General features: G+C 39.2%; 1 protein-coding gene across 1 annotated transcript; it reads right to left on the bottom strand.

The window, feature by feature from the left end:
* Positions 1-1,919: 1,919 nt before the first annotated feature.
* On the bottom strand, positions 1,920-21,990 carry LOC149087052 (tubulin alpha-1C chain-like). Its single transcript, XM_089231276.1, has 6 exons — positions 21,809-21,990; positions 7,103-7,319; positions 6,687-6,988; positions 4,359-4,621; positions 4,008-4,272; positions 1,920-2,313 (listed from the first exon to the last, which is right to left on the bottom strand). Exons 1-6 carry the CDS (start codon positions 21,809-21,811, stop codon positions 2,017-2,019), a joined length of 1,347 nt encoding a protein of 448 aa, XP_089087402.1. The 5' UTR covers positions 21,812-21,990; the 3' UTR covers positions 1,920-2,016.
* Positions 21,991-22,344: the final 354 nt, after the last annotated feature.

Raw genomic sequence — 22,344 nt, 5'->3', positions numbered from 1 at the left:
AGAATTAGATAAAAGTTTATTATGCGCAGATTGGTAAAGGAAGCCTCATTATATTCTTTGAAATTAACTGGAATCGAGAAGAAACGACTAACAGACATTATGTAACCCCGGATACAGTGGGATACCTATATCAGAAAATATTTTTGAGCCACGGGAAAAAGAAATCCTGGTCAAAAATCACAGTTGCCTGTGTTCGTCCTCTTTAAAAAAATATCTATTTTTCTCTTCGAAATTTCTCAAGAAGCGATTCTGGAGTTAGGGGTCTTGCCAATGATATGGGTGACTCCTTTGAAACATTCCCACAATTAAACAATGCTTTACAATTGCCACCAAATTACATTTAGTAGTTTCTTACATCATCCCTCAAAGCCATGCAATTGTTTTTAGATCTAAAATTTAATCACGTCTATATATTGCAGATTGGCACGTAATAGAGACCACCTTTAGAAAGGATACATATGGATCAATCTGCAGGGTTAATTTTTTTTTTTTTGTGCCCTCTATTTCATTTTACTGTGTATAAAGAAAAGAACCCCTGGGTTTTTTTTAGGTTTAAAATTTGGGAAAAAGTTTTCAAAGATTTTAAGATATCATAGAACTCGTTAAATCCCTCACCATTACTCGATACATCACAATCAGCTACATCATAGTTACCCAAACATTGTACTTTATCACCCCCTTATACAGAAGTTCTCTCACCGCCAACCCCCCCCCCCCCACTGCAAAAAACTTTCTTCCGACATCTGTCATGCAATTTGTACAAGGTGTTTAATTGAAATGTTGAGCAAATGTTCACGAGCACTGCACCAGGTTAAAGATGCCTGATCATGCTGGTAACATTCTAATGTCATTTGTATGGTTTTTTCATTGCGGATCATTTTGAAATGCATAAAAAAAAAAGTGTTTTGCTGCTTGAATTTTTTTGAAATTCTGTTGCTGTAACCACAAGACTAGGTTTTTGTACCCATTCTCTAGAGCACAGTCTCCCAAACTTTTTGTTCCATCGCCCCCTTCATCAGAATGTTTTTTCCCTCATCGCCCCCCAACTCAAGTTAACCCATAGGATCCTATGTTAAATCAGTAGGTTCTATTGCCCCCTGGACCATTCCATCGCCCGCCAGGGGATGATATTGCTATAATTACTTGGTAAATGTAACAAAATTTATCAAACTTTATAGAGAATCTGATTTTATCACCATTACCAACGTGCTTATATACGTGCTGTATGCAGACTCCAACACTCCCCCCCATAACCTTTTGATAACTTAGAAAATTAGACAAATTCCTCATTTGGCAATAAAAATACATATCTAAAATACTTTTTTCATTTTTTAACTGATCGTAAAAAGAAAAATTTTACGTCATCTCACATGGAAGGAAAAAAATTGCTAAGAATCGAGCAAAGTGGGGTCACCCGATTCTTAACTACGGAAAGAAAACGATTTAGCTTAAAATGTTACCTCTTGATTCTTAACTAAAAATCAAATTCCGTAGTTAAGAATCAGGTGGTAAACCCCACCCCCAGTTTCTAATTTAAAAAAATTATATGTCGCAAAAATCTGTTTTCCACATCACTCAAATTTCATTTAAAAGGGGAGGGGGCTTAGATTTTTTTTCTCATTCAAAGATAAAAAATTCTTACATGCCGATTGTTATTCTGTAGTTATTAGTCTTCAATACAAAAATAATATTGACCCCCACCAGTTTTCAATATACAAACTATACCAATGTTGTAAAAAGGCTATTGAACTGTTCCCAGAATAAATCAGATATTCTATACTGGAATCATTGATATCTGATTAAAAACAGGGCCAACCGTACTTCCTCAAAATTTTATATCAATCTCTTAAATGAGTTATCTTCCAAGAAACTAAAACTACCGAAACGTCCCCACTTAATGAATGAAATAAACTTTCAGATAGAACTGAAATGTTTTAATGAAAGCATTTAAAAAATACAAAAAAAGTCATGCTACCAGAGCAACTGAAAAAAATTCTCTTGGAAAAATACTGTCTCTTAAAATTCTTCACCCTCATCATCAAGACCATCGACGGAATCCATGCCAACTTCTTCATAATCTTTCTCTAGGGCTGCAAGATCTTCCCTTGCTTCAGAGAATTCTCCTTCCTCCATACCTTCACCAACATACCAATGAACAAAGGCCCGCTTTGCATACATCAGATCAAATTTATGGTCGAGTCGTGCCCAAGCTTCGGCAATGGCAGTCGTGTTGGACAACATGCACACTGCACGTGGAACCTTGGCCAGATCACCTCCAGGAACCACAGTGGGTGGCTGATAGTTGATTCCAACCTGGAATAAGAGAAATTCCCTGGATTACTATAAAAGCTACATTTACGAAATATCACATGCAGAGATTTCAAAATGAAAAAAACAGTATTTGCAAGAGTATAAAACGGATTATAACAGCAATCTTTAACCTGCTGTTTGTGGAGCGCAGCCATGCTTTCTTGAAGCATTCAAGAGTGCTAGTTATCGATGGCTGATTCTTAATTTACAGACACTGATCAAACACCCTATTCAAATTGAATTGCTAAGGTTTTGCTCCATGTTGATCAGAGCATAAACTAGAGTTGTCATATAGTTACTCTTCCTGGAATCCAATAACGGCTGAGATACCTTACCCCAGCGGGTTCTGAACCAGAGTCCTTAAGATTTTATAAGGAGGGTTAAGTGAGCCACAGATTGCTAGGGTAAAAAAATTGACGTGAAGAAAAGGCATTTGAGTGGAATGTGATTTGGGAAGACTTTTCACAATCCAGAACTACGGTCATCTTAATTAGCCAATAACAGTGGTTCTCTTGCTCTTAATCAGGGTTCCTCGGAGAGACTTCACGGGTCTGAGCTTCGATTAGAAAACAATTAGTCATTTTTACATTGCTAAAAAACATTATTTTCAACCCTTTATATTCGACATTGTGAAAAATAGAATAAGAAAATCATAATAAATGTAATGATAATAATGAATAGCTATAGTATGAATTATTTGGTAGGTCATTTTAGTTCTAATTAAAGACAAAAACAATATTTTTGAAACAATTAGTTGGTTCGAAACAATTTATCTAACCAGGTACTTCATAGCAGTGTTTCTCAACCTCCAGGCCTTGACATCATTCATACTGGGCCGCGAGTGATCAGCAGTTTCATTTCTCCTCATTCATTTTGCATTGGTCTTGTGTTTGACCGGGCCTTCCACTCACAAAAATGAATGAAGCAGGTCTGCAGGCTTGCCAAAAAAGATTGAGAACCACTGCTTTATAGTACCATCAGGATATAAATGAGTTTGTGGCCTTCATTTTTTCTTCATTGGCACAGGGGTCCATGGACTTTACCTCACTGACACAAAACATTAAGAACCCTTAACAAACCCCTTTCCACTGAAAGGGAACAAAAAAAGAAAGAAATCAAGAAATTGTCTAAAAATTAAAAATTTCAACTGACATAAAAAAGGTAGAGCTCAAAAGGTTCAAGTCTTCATAGAAAACTCAAATTGTTCCTTTGTGGGATGTGGGCCACACACTATAGTTCGTTTCAGGTTAACTTTGCAGTGAAAGGGAAGCTACGAGGGAACCACATCACACGTTGCTATGACAACGAAAGCCTTTCAACCAATGTATCCATGTGCAGTCGCAGTAAGGTATAGCTGATTCTCGCCAATCTCACTGAGAAAAATCTTTTTTTTAAGCATAATGGTGATAAATTTTTTTTCTATTTTAAAATTCTTAAACGAATAAAGATCGATTCAGAACAATATTTTTTCAGTATTTTATTTTCAATCATTCAAAAAATTGAAATATTCTGCATAAATGATCATCGTAAGCCTCCGATATATGGGAACTATATTTTGCGGCAAAGAAATATACACTCTACCTTTCTCTGCACTGCAAAGTTAACCTGAAACGGACTATAGGAATCGCCACTCTAGACTAATATAGTAAGAAATGTCAAAAGACTTTACTTGGACAATTTTAAAAAAGAAATCTTACTTTGAATCCAGTGGGACACCAATCTACAAACTGGATGGTCCTCTTGGTCTTGATGGCAGCAATGGCAGCATTAACATCCTTCGGCACAACATCCCCTCTGTACAACATACAACAAGCCATGTACTTTCCGTGGCGAGGATCACATTTGACTAACTGATGAGCAGGCTCAAAACATGAATTAGTGATTTCTGCAACAGTGAGTTGTTCATGGTAAGCCTTCTCAGCAGATATAACCGGAGCGTAAGTTACCAACGGAAAGTGAATCCTGAAAAGGTAAAAATTAAAATTAAATTTCAAACAATACTATTTAACAATGTTATTTAGAAATTAGCAAAAAAATAATTTTTTTACCTAGGATAAGGTACCAAATTGGTCTGGAATTCTGTGAGATCGACATTCAAAGCTCCATCAAACCTCAACGACGCAGTTATGGAAGACACAATCTGGCTAATCAGCCTATTTAGATTCGTGTAAGAGGGTCGTTCGATATCTAAGTTACGACGGCAGATGTCGTAGATAGCTTCATTGTCCACCATGAAAGAACAGTCAGAATGTTCCAGAGTTGTGTGGGTTGTGAGGATGGAATTGTATGGCTCAACAACGGCAGTAGAAACCTAAGATTAAAGATGAAATCTTTTAAATGTCAGCCCAGATGAAAACAAACATTAAATCAAACAAGCATTGAGTGTATCGGATGTAATTTTCTTAAGAGAAACAAAATTCAGATTCAGGAGAAAAATTTCCTTATTAAATTACGGACTCACTATTTCGGCACATACCAGATCATTGTATGCCAAAATACTGGAAAGGGCCAGACAAATGCATGACCGGATTGTTGAGTCTACTGTACATAACATACCAAGGTTTAAGCTGCGGTTTTTCAAAAAATGCAAAAGAAAATCTTAGAATGTGAAAGTAATAGCCACTTTCGCAAAAATGCATACAGGAGATATGAAACGAGTAGACATCCTACCACCAATCATTAGCACTACAGCATTTTGCTAAAGCTTTTCCCCTCAATTGTTTTTTTATGAAAGGAATTTTTTGCCTAGCTTAAACCTTGGTACATACATGTCATAGATAACTTACATCATATATGCTTCGCCCATAAGCCAAATGTGGCCCAACCTCAAACTTAATTTTGCAAAAATGAACTAAGCAGCACATTTACAGATCACTTAAGAGAGTCATGGCATATTTGAAGACTACTTGAGCGATCCACTACACAGTTCCGGAGCACTCAAGTGGCTTGTAACACATTTAAAACCAATAAAGTAGGCCATACTCTCCTGAAAGTTTAACATTCCTGGCTTACATAATATTCACATATATCTTGGAGAATGAGAATTAAGAAAATTTTTCTGCGGAACCAAATTCTGTACAAACCCCACACACACACAGATATAGGCCAAAAGGGTTTCCCCTCTCTTAGGAATGTCGCAGCATGTTATCCAGCGCCAATAAGAGTGAAGCTGTCAATCATTATCAAACAGTGCCAAAATGCACCAATTTGTTGGAAATTCTTTAAATGGAAGAATGTTCGTAAGGTGCACAAGCAGTTTAAATTAAGAAAAAAAAATTACCCATAATTTCTACATGCAAATCAAATTACACCCACAAAAAAAAAAATCTTCATTGGATCCAAAAACAGGATGGATCAAAATTATAAGTCACCTCATAGATTATATACTATTGTGAGCCCGATCTGACTACTCTGCGAATTGTGTCTTTTACCGGCCAAAACCATTTTCTGTGACTAAACGCAATTCACATTATGCATGCAACACCATTTTTGTGGTGGGGGAAAACCAGATCTTTCTCGTGTGAATTCTTTGCGCGTGTGGGGGAATGCCAACTTTTCCAACTTTTTACAATTCTGTTTAAGATTTGGGCAATATACTCAAGAATTCAGGAACTAAAGTAGTTTGGAATTCTATCGAAAAATCTGGGAGACTGCATTAATATAAGAAGTCTTGTCGTTCTATATACTGGCCACCTAATCCAAGTTTAATGTATACAGTATATGCTCGACCCATGCTCCTCAAACCTAATTTTGTAAAAATGAAACTACACATTTCCGGATCGATCACCTGAATGAACCACAGCACAGTTCCAGAGTGTTTAAGTGCACCCCCCCCCCCCGCTTAATGGAAATATACTCGCAAGGTGCACTGCACAAGCAGTTTAATATTAACAAGAGAAGAAAAAAAACTACCTGCAATTACTGCACTCAAATCAAATCATGCCAACAAAAAAAAAAATCTTCACTAGAATCCCAAATCACTTGAGTAACCAATGGCACAGTTCCAGAGCACTCGAGTTACCTGAAAATGTGCTGCTGGCCACTTGTGCTTTGAAACTGTACTGCTGTTTACTCAAAAGATCAGGGATTATGCCATGGATCACTTAAGTGAACCCGGAATGTGCTGCAGTTACCTGAAACAGCACCACAAGTGATTTACGAGTCCTGCGGCACATTTACAGATCACTCAAGTAACCTGCTAGCGCTAATCCAGATTATTTAATTGAAGTTGCTAGTGACACATCAAATCAATGAAGTGATCTGCACTCTTCTAAAGCTAGAATACCCTTGATGTACATATGTCGAAAGACTATACATTTTTCAAAAACCAAATACAAAATTTTCCATTCATACAATAAGTGGCAAAATGATTTTACCTGTGGGGCAGGGTAGATTGAAAATTCCAATTTCGATTTCTTGCCGTAATCCACAGACAGTCTTTCCATGAGGAGTGAAGTGAAGCCAGATCCAGTGCCACCGCCAAAACTGTGGAAGATCAGAAAGCCTTGCAGCCCAGTGCAGTTATCAGCCAATTTCCTCATACGATCTAGAACGATGTCCACGATCTCCTTCCCGATGGTATAATGACCCCTGGCGTAATTATTGGCCGCATCTTCCTTGCCGGTGATGAGCTGTTCAGGATGATACAGCTGTCTGTAAGCACCGCTCCGAACTTCATCTGGAGAAATAAGAAATGCATCAAGTACACTGTTCATTGACAGTCAAAAGATACCAAATATTCTATACAGTTTACAAAGAATTGAGTCAAATGTTTAAAATTTTTATAACTTACCAACAACGGTAGGTTCAAGATCAACAAACACAGCTCTTGGCACATGCTTTCCGGACCCAGTCTCACTGAAGAAGGTATTGAACGAATCATCGCCAATGGCTTTGTCTTTCGTTACCTGACCGTCAGGTTGAATACCATGCTCGAGGCAGTAAAGCTCCCAACAGGCATTTCCAATCTGGACTCCGGCCTGACCAATGTGGACACTGATACATTCCCTCTGAAAATAAATGAAAAAACATGTTAATGAAATAAATTGTATTCAAGAAAATAAAGACAAAAAATTTTAATGGCCACCAAATTTCTGGGGAGAGATGAGCATTATCTTACGAAAAACTGTTCTAAATAACTTTATTTGAAGTGAAACTTCTTCAGCGACGTAAGTGAAATTCTGTAAGGAGAAAGAAAAACCCATCACAGACAAACACTTTTTCCTGAAAACCGATGATCAAGTTCCAACAAGCAAGACTGAGCCCAGTAAAAAAAAAAAATTGGAAGGGGACATGCAGCCCTACTTACCAGGATTTAAGCTAGGTAAAAAATTCTTTTCGCACAAAATCGAAAATGAGGGAAAAAGCTTTGGCAAAATTATATATCTTGTTTCGCACTTCCTGTACCCATTTTTGTGAAAGTGGCTACTACTTCTTTCGCATTTTGCAAAAAATGCGACTGTAGCTTAAACCCAGCTACTTACACAACCCAAAGTTAGGTGAACTTTGAACCGAGTTTCGCCATTTTTTTTCCAGGAGAAACACTTCTCAAATTCAAGTATGAATCGTAGAATTTAATACCAACAGGGTATAAAAAAAGCATTTAAATCAGTTTTTTTTTAAATTAAAATTGACTGCTTATTAATTAAAATAAATCTTGTTAATCATAAACAAGAATGCATATTTTCATATGACCTACCAATTTGTTTCTTAATCTCCCAAATTTAATTCAGCATCAATTAATAAACTACAAACAAAAGATATGGACACCAAAATTCTGTGTTTATGTAACATGCTGGGGGGGGGGGGGGGCAAAACATACCAATGAATGATGGGAGGAGGGGGTTATAATTTTTTTTGAGAGGGACCCACTTTCACTCAAGAACCCAGATTCTGCCAATAACAGTGGGTAAAGGGCCGTCATTTCAACTTTTTCCGGGTGGGGGGGGGGCGCAAAACATGTACTGCGTACACACACACACACACACACTTGTATATATATACCATTTTTAGTGTAGTTTCAAAAGACGGGCCCCCAATGACTGGCCTGCCTGGGTACAGTGGCATGTCTGATGAATCATCGTGCGTCCAGCCTGTGAAGTCTATGCCAGATGGAGCCTATTGGCGACCCGGAAGTTGTTCACCCCTGATATACAGGATTAAATACTGAGGAAGAATTCAGCATCCACCATAGCAACTAAATGTGAAAGCACTACTATGTCTTGTTCGAAACCATAATTTTGAATAATTGTAAGCAAACCCCTCCCCATAGAAACTGGGGGGGGGGATGGGCCACAACCAGATCTTATTTGATACCACACATCGATGTCAAATTATTTTCATGTGAAATGGTCGCCTTCATCAGAACGAGATTTGAAACATCATGAGCATGAATAATAAAAAGTCTTCTCAGTCCATTACACCTGATGATTGGCTCCTGCCCTAGTTAGGAAAGCAAGAGAAAAAAAAATTCTGGACTGAACGATCTGATTGCGACGCACATTTTAACCGGAAATGCAACGGATATACTTCCGGGATCTCGACTGCATCAGAACATAAAAACAAAAATGCCGGCAATAAAAACGCCCTATCGCAATACCGGGAAGCGGCGGGCAGTCTACAATCAACCCTTATCAAGTCGTAAAAATTTCATGAGCAGCCATGCTGACAGTCTGGTTGCAGAGACACGATCGAACTCCATCCATTTCTGTGACGCATCAACCATAGCATGATTCACTCACTCCACCAGTCCACACGGGAGCATCAAGATCGTATTTCGCCAGCACGAGAGAAAATTACATAAAGAACACATGCAACAATGATTCGGAACTCAGACCCAAAACGCGATTACTTCTAACAATTTAATTTTGATCGAACCCCACCTTGTTCTAGACATTCCAGATCAAAAGGTCTATTCTGGTGTCTACGCAGATTTTCAAGTAATCGGAAGGAAAATAATAGTCCTACGCGCCAGAAACAGATTTTTTTCCCCAATCGTTCCCCCCCCCCCAAATAGAATGAACTCTTAGGTTCCCAGGGCTTAACAAATCGAGGCTTATATAAATTTCAGTCACCATGGCGACCTGAGATTCGCCAAGCACTGGCATATCTAACTTCCACCCTCTCCCCCAGTGGGTGACATTACCCATTTTGGGAAATCGTATACACTGCTGTATACGATTTTGTCGTAATTAGGTTTGCATGTCCCGGTTTTAATTTGATTGATATCCGGTCATCCCCGCTAGTCTGTAAAAGCTTGTGTGCTCCTCCTGCTCTTGAGCAATGGTTTTCAAAAAGATGATCCCCCCGGGGATGTTTCTCAGAACATAAACCCCAAAGCAGAATGTTTTACATTGTTTTGCTAGGAGCTCTCAGAGGTGCGTGTGTTTTCAACACTTATTTGAATTCTTTTAGATTCTTCTGCGCAACAGCACGGACTGTTATGCGATCTACGTCAGTTTTCAGCATATTCTGCTTCGGGAGCATAAATAGCATTATGAGGCAAGTGACTGACGGACGAGGGAGGGGTTCCCTATAGCCCCCGCCTGACTTTTTTCCTTCGTAAGGAAAGAAATGGAGAGCAATCATTGGCGAAAATTCTTGTTTTAACCCGCTTTTTCTATTACCCATGTGAACGGGCTAAAGTGTTCGATTAAGGCAGTCGTTCTTAAACTTTGGTCACTCCTGGCTCAATTTGCCCAATTCCGTCTGTGGCTCCCCCAGAATATAATTTTATATATTTTCACCTATAAAAAGAACCATTTCAGAGCATAAATAGGCACGTAGATCAGTAAATCAGTATCTGCACAACGTCCCTAGGAGCCGCGGCGCACACTAAGAAACACTGGATTAAGGGGTCCTCGAGAAGTGCAAAATTGAATACTGCTAGTAGTGGTCCCAACTTCTCATGCTTCCGGAGTACAAATGACCTTTAAAGGCCGAAATAAGCCCAACTTATGCTGGCAGGAACCTTTAAAAACATTCATTATAGGCAAGAAAGCAGCCTAACAGACGTAATAACTAGGTTTGGTTGCCATATGCTGCTACTATATAAATCCCTCTACATTTTTTCTTCGTCTTTGGAAATGTCTATACTCTAATGTTAAAAACAGTTGCCTTTCCATATAACAATATTTATTTTTAGTCGGCAGAGTATTGTTATATTGAGGTATCATTGTATTTACACTTTTTGTTACTACATTCGTTTCTTCCTCTTACTGATAAATTTTTCGCATGCCAATCCACCCAATTTATGACTAAGTTTCCGGAAAACGGGGTGCTGTTACCATTGCCATAGAAAAACCATTATTCAAGAACATGCGTCAAGACCAACAATATGCAACACCAGGAACTCCACATTTCTTACAAAAAGAAAACGAATCCACTTCAGCTTAAGGAAAAAAAAAAATCGGGCTTCTCATCGTTAGAATTCGATATCAAAACAGCTCCTGACCCCAATGAATGTAGAACACTCCACATTGCTAAGATTCCGCCAGCAGCCCCTAAAACACGCACACTCGTGTCAAATATCAGTCCCATTGGGGCTTTCAGTCGTAATGAAAGCATCAGCTGGCCCTCAGTTCAAGCATCATAAACAACCTTTCACTAGAAAACCCCAGACGCTTATGAAAACATCTCAGAACCTCCACCCATAAACGCCAGTAACACATTTCAAGCACCACTTTATCATAAGGGCACATACACACAAAAACATTCTGATAATTCACTTTCCATGAGAGACACACAACGTAGGCCTAATAGGCAATATCTTTCACGCTCTACTCCAAGACCTACAAAGTAATAACGAGGCAGGAGCTTTTACCCCAGGAAATGGCAATGATTTTTTTTTTAGAGCATTTCCCTCATAGCATGGAACGAGAGGCCACAAGTGAGAAAACACGATGATAGACACAGATAGAAAACATAAGGTTGAAAAAGGGCACCCCGTGCTATATATAGGCCGGATACCGCAATGGGGCACTCGCAAAAGGGCGAAAAAATTCGCATTTCCACAGAGGTGTCGGTTGACTTCACGAGGTGCAACTTGAAAAATCTCGCGCTATAAAAGTGAAACTTTTATTGCCCTTGGAGGGGAAGAAAGATTAAGCTAAAAATAAGAAAAATCACACTTAAAAAGCTTCAACGGGAGTAGATCTTGTTTCTCGGATTCAAGCAGTCATTCTGATCATCACAATTTCACGCGCTTTAACGAGACTGTTGTCACTGGAACCCCCCGAAAAATCCATGAATTCAGATTAAGCCACGATTTCACTAGGACCCGTTCTTATCCAAGGCAGTGTTATCCGAAAAAATAATTTTGAAAAATAAATTACACTCCAAAATTTTAAGGAGTACTTAAAACAAACGTTTTATGTAAAACACACAGGAAAACAAAAAAAAAAAATTAACCTACAATTTGAAGTATTTTCACTCAAAAATTTGGAGTAAAATAGAGTTTCGATGCGTGAATCATGTATCCAGGATGCGTATTGGCGAACACTGATCCAAGGTCTATTGGAAATCGCCGCTAGAACCCTTCTGGGGCAGGGATTCCAACACATTTTAACGTTGGCGGCACTTTTGCCTGAATTCAATTCTGCGGCGGTATGAAAGCCCATGATACTTATTGGGAATCACAGTCAATGTCAGTACTTTCAATATAATTTCTCCCGAAATATCCCGCGGGACTCCTTAGGGGCCATTCAAGTATTACGTAAGCAGATTTTTAGCCATTTTTGACCCCCTACCCCCATCAGCAAAATTTCGTCAGCAGCTTAGAATATTTTATATCTTCAAAAAGGGTGGTTGATGACGTAAGCAACCTTCAAACACCCCCCCGATGCTGACGTAATACTTGAATGACCCCTTACCGGTCTCACGGCACCCTAGGGCAAGATTGAATTAGGAAGTGTTCACTTGAATAATTTAGAATAAAAACTCATCTCATTGAACAGAAAATATTTAAAACAGTGGTTCTCACATTTAATGGCCATGGCTCCCTTACCATGTGTTGAAATAAATAATTCTATGGGGATTGGGTAAAGCCTGTCTCCATTCAGCAACTGCGCACAAGCACACCAATATCCTCAGCTCGGCACGGCAAAGTTTACAGACGCCCCGGGAAGCCACGAAGCACACTTTGCGAGTCATTGCTATAATCCAACTGTCTTACGCGGCTCCCCAGAATAATCTAACAAAGAACCGCTTCATGGTATTGAATAGGCACACATAAATAAGGTCAGTTCACCGGCGCCCCAAGGACCCGCGGCACACTGAGAACCACTGCCATAACCCCTGAAGTTAGGCGTTTCAAGAAAAGTATAAGGTTGGCTGTGAAATCGACATTGCCTCCAGTTTAAACAAGCGTACGTTTCGATCCAATTTAAGGCACCAATACTAATTTTTTAGACGCCATTGCGAAGTGCACATGGGATTTGTCGAGCAACGCCAATTCAATGGTATTGCGAAGCAACGTCAATTCAATGGTATGTTCCAGTCAGGTAGCCGAGTTAAATGTCAGAAAATATTGCCACGTGTAGCCTCTCCAACGATCCCAACTCCCCACCTTCACAATTCGAAATAATTACGTATTCACTCGCAAAAGTACACAACACAGGCAACAGCGACGTTCCGTGATAACTTTATCGAAATCATACTGGAAGAGGAAGAAAAAACCAGGAACTAGACCTTTTCAAGGCTACTTCAAGCAACACAATTTGTCATTCTGTGATAAGTTATCAAAAAACAGGCCCTTCCCCCCCCCCCTCCATAACCGCACTTCACGGAATGGTTGAACAGACAATCGGAGTTATCTCGAGAAAAGGTCGAAAATTCAAACAAGATTTTTTTTTTTTTTATGTCACTTGACTTCAAGTCGAAACGCACGGAACGAAGCTCGTATAAAAAAAAAACGAAGTTTAAAATGGCAAATTATCCACAATTTATTTTCTAGGAAAACCCGATCACTAATGGCTTCGACCTTTAGCCATAACTTGAAACTAACAGCACGGGTCTGTTCTTGGGAAAAATCCAACAGGAGTGCATCAGCTTTTTTCACAGACTGGAAATCACCAGAAAATTTTCGGAATAAAATTAACATTGAAAATATCGATTGCGGCAATTGCAGTGAAGGCAATTTTTGAATTCTGATTCGAAGATAACAGTAAAAATCTGTGGAATATCGCTGATCCGAGTCCTAAGCCATGATGGGCCTTCAAAGCTTACCAGAATTGAATTTTGAGCCGATTGAGCCTAGCCCAGGAGGGCCAACTGAAGGCATAAAAACTGGCCAAGAAGGCCTGTGAAGATGCGTTAATGTTTGTGGATAGATATGTGTTTGCATGTACAGGGTGATCAGCGAATAAGCCCTTATTTCAAAATTAAATATCTCTACAACAAAGATCAATAGAATTATGCGATAAACGGTACGTTTATTAGCAAAACACTAAGAATGTTGTACAGAAATTTCGAAAATTTAGTTGTTTTTTTTTAATTTTTTGAAATTTAAAAAAAAAACTGGAGATTTTGGGGTTTCGAAAATCCTTATTTGTGTGAAGAGAAACCCCTGCATTCGCCTAAAGTTACTGCATGGGCTGCGGTATGCGCCAGAGGCATTATCGGCCCCTTCTTCGTGAGAGAAACAATTACTACTGAACGTTACGTTACAATTTTGGAACAATTTGTCAGCGCACATGGCGCATACCGCAGCCGATGCAGTAACTTTAGGCGAATGCAGTGGTTTCTCTTCACACAAATGAAAATTTTCGGAACCCCAAAATAAACGTACCGTTTACCGCATAATTCTATTGATCTTTGTTGTAGAGATATTTAATTTTGAAATAAGGGCTTATTCGCTGATCACCCTGTATGAGTTGTGTATGTAAATAGAACTGGTCAAAAGTCATGATCTGGCTATAAACAGGTAAATGCCACCAGTCCACAGAAGCAGGTCACACAATCTGCAGCTAGCAACATCTGTTCAAGGTGGAATAGGGGAAAAACACCTGGGAGTCGTGACGCAAAACACTCCTAGCAACATCAAAAATTAATGGGGATTTACATTGACAAAATTTATATGGGCTAAACAATCCAAAAATTCAAAAAGTCTTCTTACTCTTTTTTTTCACATGTACATTATATACAGCCAAAGCTTTCCAAGTCGGCAGCACTGTTGACGCACACTGGAGCGATACGACACTGGTTTCATGTTTCCAACCAATCCGTGACGATTTCATTCGAGTCACTTGTCGTATCGGTCCAATTGTGCACTCTGCCATGAGCTAGGGCCACTCGTGTCGAGGCTGGCCCAACAGTAAATCGCAAATATTTGCTTCTAATGTTTGCCTCCCCACTGCTGCAATAAAGCACCAACTAGTGGCGGGGGATAGGTTAGGCATGACACAAAGTTCCTTGGCGAATACAGTGAAACATCGATATAAAAGGTACTCCGTGAACCAAGAAAAAATACCGTTGTATCGAGAGGCAGCAGTTTGACATTTCCACACAAAACTTGAAAAATACCGTTGTGGGGGAAATTTAACGTTATATCGAATATCGTTGTAGCGAAGTTTCACTGTATTTGCTTCCAAAACACTGCAAGGATACTAATGCTCCAACGTGCACTCTGACTGTTGGCACCCTTCGACCAGTGTGTGGCTACGCCCGAGTGGCATGGTGGTAAGATGCTCGTCTACCACTATGTGGTGGGTGGAGGAACCGTGAAGGTTGCTGTCACGGTTCCGGGTTCAAATCCAAGGAAGGATATAGTTAAGATATTTTCCCAAATGAGCTTGAGGCGACCACCGATGGACAGCGCCTTCATTTCCAACCCATCTCATTAATGGCAGTAAATTGCAATATAGTGATATGGCCAGAGTTCGTGTTTGGTGAAGTAGCGTGTGGCGAGACGGATCGTGAAGGTAAAAAAGGTGGCTCCTTTGACTTAGGCTGGTCGTTATCTTCGACCAGCCTTTCAATACCTTCCAGCCTCCAACATTTCATGAGCACTGCCAATGATGGAACGGCCACACTACTAGCCCACGACCAACCTTGGAAAGAATTGGGCCAGGACTCCGCTTCACGCGAATTGTTAAAAGACAGCTGGAATAAGACGTATCAATCAAGCCAGCGTGAGGACGAAAATCGGTCACAAACACCCACCTCAAGTTTTTCGATGCTCGTGAGCACAGGGACATCTTAACGCATAGATCCAAGACATGGCCAGCCTCATAATATCTGGTAATTTTTCGAGAATATGTAAATTTGTAGATTGGTAATTTCAGCCGCATGTAGGTCTCAGAACATCACTCTAACGAGGCCCCGTGATCTTGAGGCAGCCCTGCTGAGCAAATAAGTTGACGCCTCTTGCAAGCTGTAAAATAAACGTTTCCGTCATATAAAATTGAGTGAATTGGTCCATCCATCGCAAACAAGCGATATTTCGAATTCCTCCGCATGGCAACAAGACATTTGAGAAATGGAAGAAAAAAAAAATCCCAGACAGTGTACATGGTCTTTTTTTGGCATTTTGAAAGCATCAGACCGGGGATGGATACCAGAGAAGAAAAAAAAAAACTACACACGTCACCGTAATTTCCCCACCAAAACACAAAAGCCAATGTCGTGACTCATGTCAGAACTGCCAGACATAACTATTAGGGTTTGGGAAAAAAAAAAATGGTTGTTCAATTTCTCCCAAAGAATTCTTTTAATGGAGGGAAAATGAATTAGTGTTCGCACGAGGTTCAAATATGTATCATTAGCCCGTGACTGGGATCGGACGCGAAGACGACATTGTACACTCCAAAATTTTGCGTTTCATTCACAGACAAGGACATATTCCGGGTGATTTTTGCTGCTTCACGCAATTTCAAGCAAGTGTCATAAATTCCCAGGACTTCATGACGGCAGTATTCAAGCCAAGGATGCGCTATATCGTGTCAAATACCCGAAAGAGAACACCAGGGCTCCAACTCAAAAAATTAGCAAAAGTAGGACCGCCCCCACAGACAACATAATCATAGCATAATAACAAAAACAAAATTTAAATTTAAAAATCATGGCACCATTTCAGTATAAGATCGACTCCGGCCAAAGCAGGAGGACAGAAATGACTTGGTAACAAAAACAATTTTTGGCCAAAGCAGTGTACACACCAGCAACCACAAATACAGCCGAATCCCGTTATAACGAACTCCTAAGAGACTGAATAAATCGCTTCGCTATAACGAAATTTCGTTGTAAAGGAACTTCCTGTTTTACAAATTTATCTAAAGAAAAAAATTTATTTGTGTTCTAGATATGAGAAAAAATGAAGTTAAATTTTAAAATTCAGAGCAATTCAAATCAATTAGGCTGAGATTATTTTTTTTTTGCACGTTAATATTTTTGAGGCAGTACAAGCAGGCCTATTGTGGAAACCGAGGGAACAAATTCCTAGGCTTGCTTAAATGATTTGGAAGGTTCTCTCGAACTGATTAATACTGCGAGTTTCCAAACTAAGGTTTCAGATGCTGTAGGTCCGGATTATGAAATTTTGCAATTTCTGACCAGGGGGGGAACTTGGAGATCTGGTTCCTGGAAATGAGAAAATGATCGGTAACAGATGGCCAAATTTATAATTCTTGCTTTTTACAGCGTTTTGAAATTTCCACTTTGATTATAATCACCCTGTATTTTGTTGATTTTTAGAAAGTTGTTTTCGTATTCGTTATAACGGATTTTTCATTTCGTAATATCGGAATTCGCAATGCATTGTTCCTATGTAAACTTATTTGGGGATCAGAAAAGTTCGTTACAACGAGATTTTCGCTATAACGGTATTCGTTAAAAAACGGGATTCGACAAATTCTTTTCCGTCTCTCCTCACAATATACATTACATTATTTTTTGGAGGCTTCCACAGTAAATTTCTAGGTCCAATGTATAAACCATTTATGGTTGAAGGGAATGGAATTTACTGCGTTTGTCCATCCTTTTTTTAAAAAAGGTATTTGTTTACATTTCACTGTTCAACTCTTCCACATTACACAGCCTTTTAATTTTAAGAATGACGCTGCTTTGGGACCACTTCCAAAAGCGCAGTACAAAATTTGTAAATTGTAAGGTCCAATGTAAACCAGTCATGGTGAACAAAATGGTTTATTGCTACTGCCTTGCCAATCCCTTTTTTTAAAAAGGGATTCCCTTCACATTTTGCTGTTCAATACCCGTGTAATGGTTTTTAAGAAATGAAGCAATTTCATTTTTCTAGCTCTAAAAATACTAGAGATCTGAGGTGAGAATATTCTCCTGGAAGTAAAAAAATAATCAGGAATATTCATTTGTCTTTTAAATACTTTTTAACTAATTTTGTTTATATTATGAAATATAAATCAGTTTTCATTGCCCGAAATATTCAAAACTAAGCAATTTTTGGCATAATCCCCCCCCCCCCAATGACAACTTTTAGTTTGAGAATACTCAGAATATTCTCTTGGTCATTATGAGGTTTTTAAAGTTTGATCACGAAGATTTTAGAAACGTTACAGATTAAAACCTTAAATTATTTTAAAATTTGATAAATTCTCAAAAGTTAAAAACAAAAAATTAAACCAAAACCAAGGTTGATTGATAAAAAGAAGCTACTCTTACATAACCACGATCATTCTAACACGATACAGAACTGTTTTCTTCTATATAAATACATTCAAATTCCGCCTTTAAAAGTTGTGCAATTCAGCCATGTTGGTTTAATTTTCTTGCTTTTACACTCCAATATTGTGGGCTAAAAACTAATATTCCTATCTTCTTGACAGGAAGAGGGACTGGAACAGTATTCTTGAGAATATTCTCTCGAAGGACTATTATAAATTACTAGGGAATATTCTTATAGAAAATAGGAATTTTTCTCAAGTTATTTATAGAGATTATATTTATTACAATACATGTATGTTATTACAAATATTCTTGAGAACACTCTCTGGAAGGACTTCTATAACCGAAGAATATTCTCATCACAGAATATTCAAGAATATTCTCTGGAAGTACTATTACTAATAACTTGAGAATAATTATTTTCAATATTTCCCGGTAATTTATAAAAGTAGTCCTTCCAGAGAATACTCTCAAGGATATTATATATAACAAGATTTTCATCCAGAATTAATAAGAATATTCTCAAGTTATTTATAATAGTCCGAGATCCTCGATTAGAATTTATTCTCTTAAAAAGATTATTCAAGAATTTTACATCCCTAAAAAATACAGAAGACACTGGGGCTTCTTGCACCACCAGAAACATTCAGATTTGCATATAAAAAGGGTGCAAATGCAATTTAACTCCAACAATAAAAAAATTTTCAGTCTTGAATTTCATTTCATCCCCTTAAATTATTTTGTCATTTCGAATTTTTTTTTCCCAGTTCAAATTAAAAATGTATGAAATAGTTCATAGCAGTGGAGAGGATGATGTATATACAGGTTTGAAAATGCTCGATGCTTGAAATGTTGTAAATCGTAAGCACTACAATACTTTATTCAATGTAATTTTAAACTATATTCCAGGTGGGACTTGACAAAAATCCCCCTTTTTCTCATATCTTGACCGTTAGTAGACACAAATTTAACAAAAAAAATTGTTGCCCTAAAATTACAATTCATACACGAAAAATTTCAAGTGCCAATTACATTTTTTTTGGTGGCCATGGAGCTAAAAAAGGGACCGACTGAAACCTACTATTATAGGAGCACCTGCAGAGGCAGGTTTATTATATTGCCAAAGTTCACTCATTCTACTCTTTTTCGACCACATTCCTGAAATTTGCCACCCTCTGACATTTAAACCCTCCCCTCCTGAAATATGCTTCTATTCTGAGGTTATTTTTTATACCACTCGCACGCTTACATACTCTCCAGGATCTAGAGCAGCCATCTTCAACCAGTTGCTTGCGAGCACTTGATTAATGCTACAATTAAACATTCAGTGAAAATCACACTTGAGGATTACAACTATACAGATTTCAGGCATACGTCTGTGGAAGTTGTCGTAAGGAGTGCTCTTCGTACTATGAAGGGCGTAGGCGGCACTCACCATTCGAGAACGATTGAAGACCCCCTGATCTAGAGACTAGGTCACTCCCATGCTCTCTCGCTCTATTAGTCACTGCCGTGGCCCCTCACTCACCAGGTCACTCTTGGTTTCTCACTGATGTGGTTCTCTGCTCTCTAGGTCCCTCACTGACCTGGCAAGTGATGGTAACCTTGAGCAAAATTACCTCAAACTTCCTTTGAGTAAATTTTTCCCACACATTAGTGGCCGTTCATTATTACGTAAATTTTTAGCCATTTTTGACCCTCTTATGCCCCCCCCCCTCCGTCAACAAAATTTTGTCATCCGCTCTGCCCCTCTGAATCCAACTCATATTTTCATAAAGGGTGGTTGATGACGTAAGCATTATCCACCGCCCCCCCCCCCCCCCGTCATCAAAAGTCAGCAAATCAGAAACCTCCTCCCCATCAATAATGGTGTATTACTAGAACAGCCCCTCATGGAAATGTGCTGCCAGTTGTTGAAATATGTATTCAAGTATTTAACAATAGAAAAGTACTGCACTGCATTTATAATTTTTTTCCAAAGAATTCTTTTGTTTCATGAACTCTCAAAATTTCCCACATGAGCCGATTTTGGCAAATTTTTCTCACGAATCTGGAAAATTTCACATCACTAAGTATCACTGGATCTGGCCACCTCCACTTCCTAGGTCACTCTTTTGTTTCTTCACTAACATGATTCCAGACTTTTACTCACTGACTGAAATGACCCCTCACTCACCAGGTCACTCTTCCAATCACTTACTGGCTCACTAAGTCATTTTTTCTGTCATTCACTCGCTTGCATACTCTAGGCTACTCTTGGTCGCTCACTAATGTGGTTCTCCACTCTATAGGTCACTCCCATACTTAAACTCTCTAGCAGAGGTGCTGTAATAGAGAAAACCTTGAAGGGACTGTAAATTCACTATAGGGGAAAGTGAAAGGTGAGGTCCTGGGCCCACCAAAGATTACAGCCTGGGAGAAATGCCTGCCCCGCCCTCACAGCAGAGCCCCTACACTGACTTTTAATGGGCTCTATCTTTTCAGTGAATTTATAACGTGAAAAAACAAACAAGAATTGTGTTGCGCTTCCAACAGCCCAGAAACGCATTAATGATTTTGCCAACAGGCTTAAAAAGGAAAAGGGTGGCAAAATTTGTTAAGTCCAATTCTCTCAACTACTCTTTCCTCGAACTATCACCCTGTGCGCTATAACCCACTTAACCTCCCGCCACTCCAGCAAGTACACTTATGTTTCTGGGTTCACCTGGGTTATTTATTCTTTTGCTCACTACCATGCTTGCAAAGGTCACTTTCTTAGTCACTCACTGTGACCTAGCCCATAGCTGTCCGAGCAGAGATGGATTTAATCCAGTTATATAAATTTCACTGCCCTTCTCCCATTCCACTTTTCTTGGCGACTCAGTTCTCAAATTTGCTGCCCCTATGAACTTGCCCGCCAAGGGCCCCCACCACAGGGCAGAGCGGTGTCAATCCCCAACCTTACAGAGGACCATGTATTCAACACCAGGACTCATATATTTTGAGGGATGGGTATTGTATTACAAGTAGGAAAATGCCCTATATCATGGATGCTTACAAAACTATGCAAGATTAATTCAAAACAATTTGATAATTAATAAACATTACCTAGCAGAATAATTTTCAAAAATTCGAAATCAACACAATTTCATTGCGGTAAGTTTAATATAAAAATTAGAGATCATGGGCAGAGATATGGGGGGGGGGGCATTGCCCCCAGAGTCAAAGGTAAAGTCCACTGATCTAATGTATATATGAGTTATCGCCGCGCCCCCCAGACTTCCAAGTCTATCTCCGCCTATGAAAGATTCTAGACAAACTTATCTTATTAATTTCATCTAGAGCAGCCTTAATAAGTCAGAGATAGGGACTCTGACATTTCCAAAGACCTCTTTGAGTCACATTCACATGGGCCCTTAGGGCCCCAGAGCTGGGATATTTGACACTCCTCCCCCATACATAGAGAATTTAGTGTAAAAAGACAAAAAAAACATATAAGTCAAGGCTGGAGCCCTGTAAGGAGGGCTACGCCCATTTACGTACATATTAAAATTCAAAATCCGTATTAAGTTACTCTGGGGGCCCCTACACTTGAATTCAAGTGTGGGGGGGGGGGCCTCGCCCTAAAAGCCACCACTGCAGTTATGACTGCTTTATTTGAACCGTGTAACACCTGTATAATAAAAACAAAACAAATGTACATCTGAATAAACACCATTTATATAAATATCTCGTAACTACTAAAATAACACAAAAATGTATAAAATGATGAAATACACAAGCAATGGGCGCGACCGTTCAAACATTTTTTGAAAGGAGGGGGGGGGGGGGAAACACCCACAAAATAGGGCATTAGCGGATATTATATAATAGACATTTAACTCACCATTATCGTTGATGGTAAATCGTAAATGTGGATTTATTAAATAGGCGTAAATTTACGTCTTGCAAGATAATTTGCCTCGTGGTGTGAGAGAGAGAGAGATGTTCGCAAGCTGATGAGCGTAACGGCTGCAGCACGAACAAAAGTGGGAAGAGGAAAATCCGTTGCGCCTTTTCGTATCTTCAAAAGAAAAGAAAAAAAACGGCCGGCAGAAGATTTCCGCTTGGGTTGCCACTTTCTGGCGTCAAGCGCCCGTAACGTTACGAGATTTATCGCATACATACGATTTGTATCGTTGGGACCCACGATAAGATGTAATAAGGGTTATAAGGGGAGTATTACGTCAGCATCGAGGGAGGGGGGGGGGGGGTTTCGGATTTGCTGACTTTTGATGGCAAGGGGGGAAGGGGGTGTTTTAAGATTGCTTAGCGTCATCAACCACCCCTTTTTGAAGATAGGAAATATTCTAAGCTGCTGACGGGGAGGGGGAGGGAGTCAGTGTTTTGCTGACTTTTGCTGACAAGGGGGGAGGGGGTTTT

The sequence above is a fragment of the Pholcus phalangioides genome, unplaced genomic scaffold, assembly GCF_987345545.1.
Source record: "Pholcus phalangioides strain wild (caught in Gottingen) unplaced genomic scaffold, Ppha-v1.0 ptg000004l_1, whole genome shotgun sequence".
NCBI lineage: Eukaryota > Metazoa > Arthropoda > Arachnida > Araneae > Pholcidae > Pholcus > Pholcus phalangioides.
This window is presented reverse-complemented; position numbering and strand designations above follow the sequence as displayed.

What these genes read in the sequence shown, in the direction of transcription:
- LOC149087052 (XM_089231276.1), bottom strand. An exon ending in CAATCTACCCTGCCCCACAG is followed by an intron (nt 4,622 to 6,686) that starts GTAAAATCATTT and finishes CTTTAATCTTAG; the next exon opens with GTTTCTACTGCCGTTGTTGA. An exon ending in AATTTGGTACCTTATCCTAG is followed by an intron (nt 4,273 to 4,358) that starts GTAAAAAAATTA and finishes TTACCTTTTCAG; the next exon opens with GATTCACTTTCCGTTGGTAA.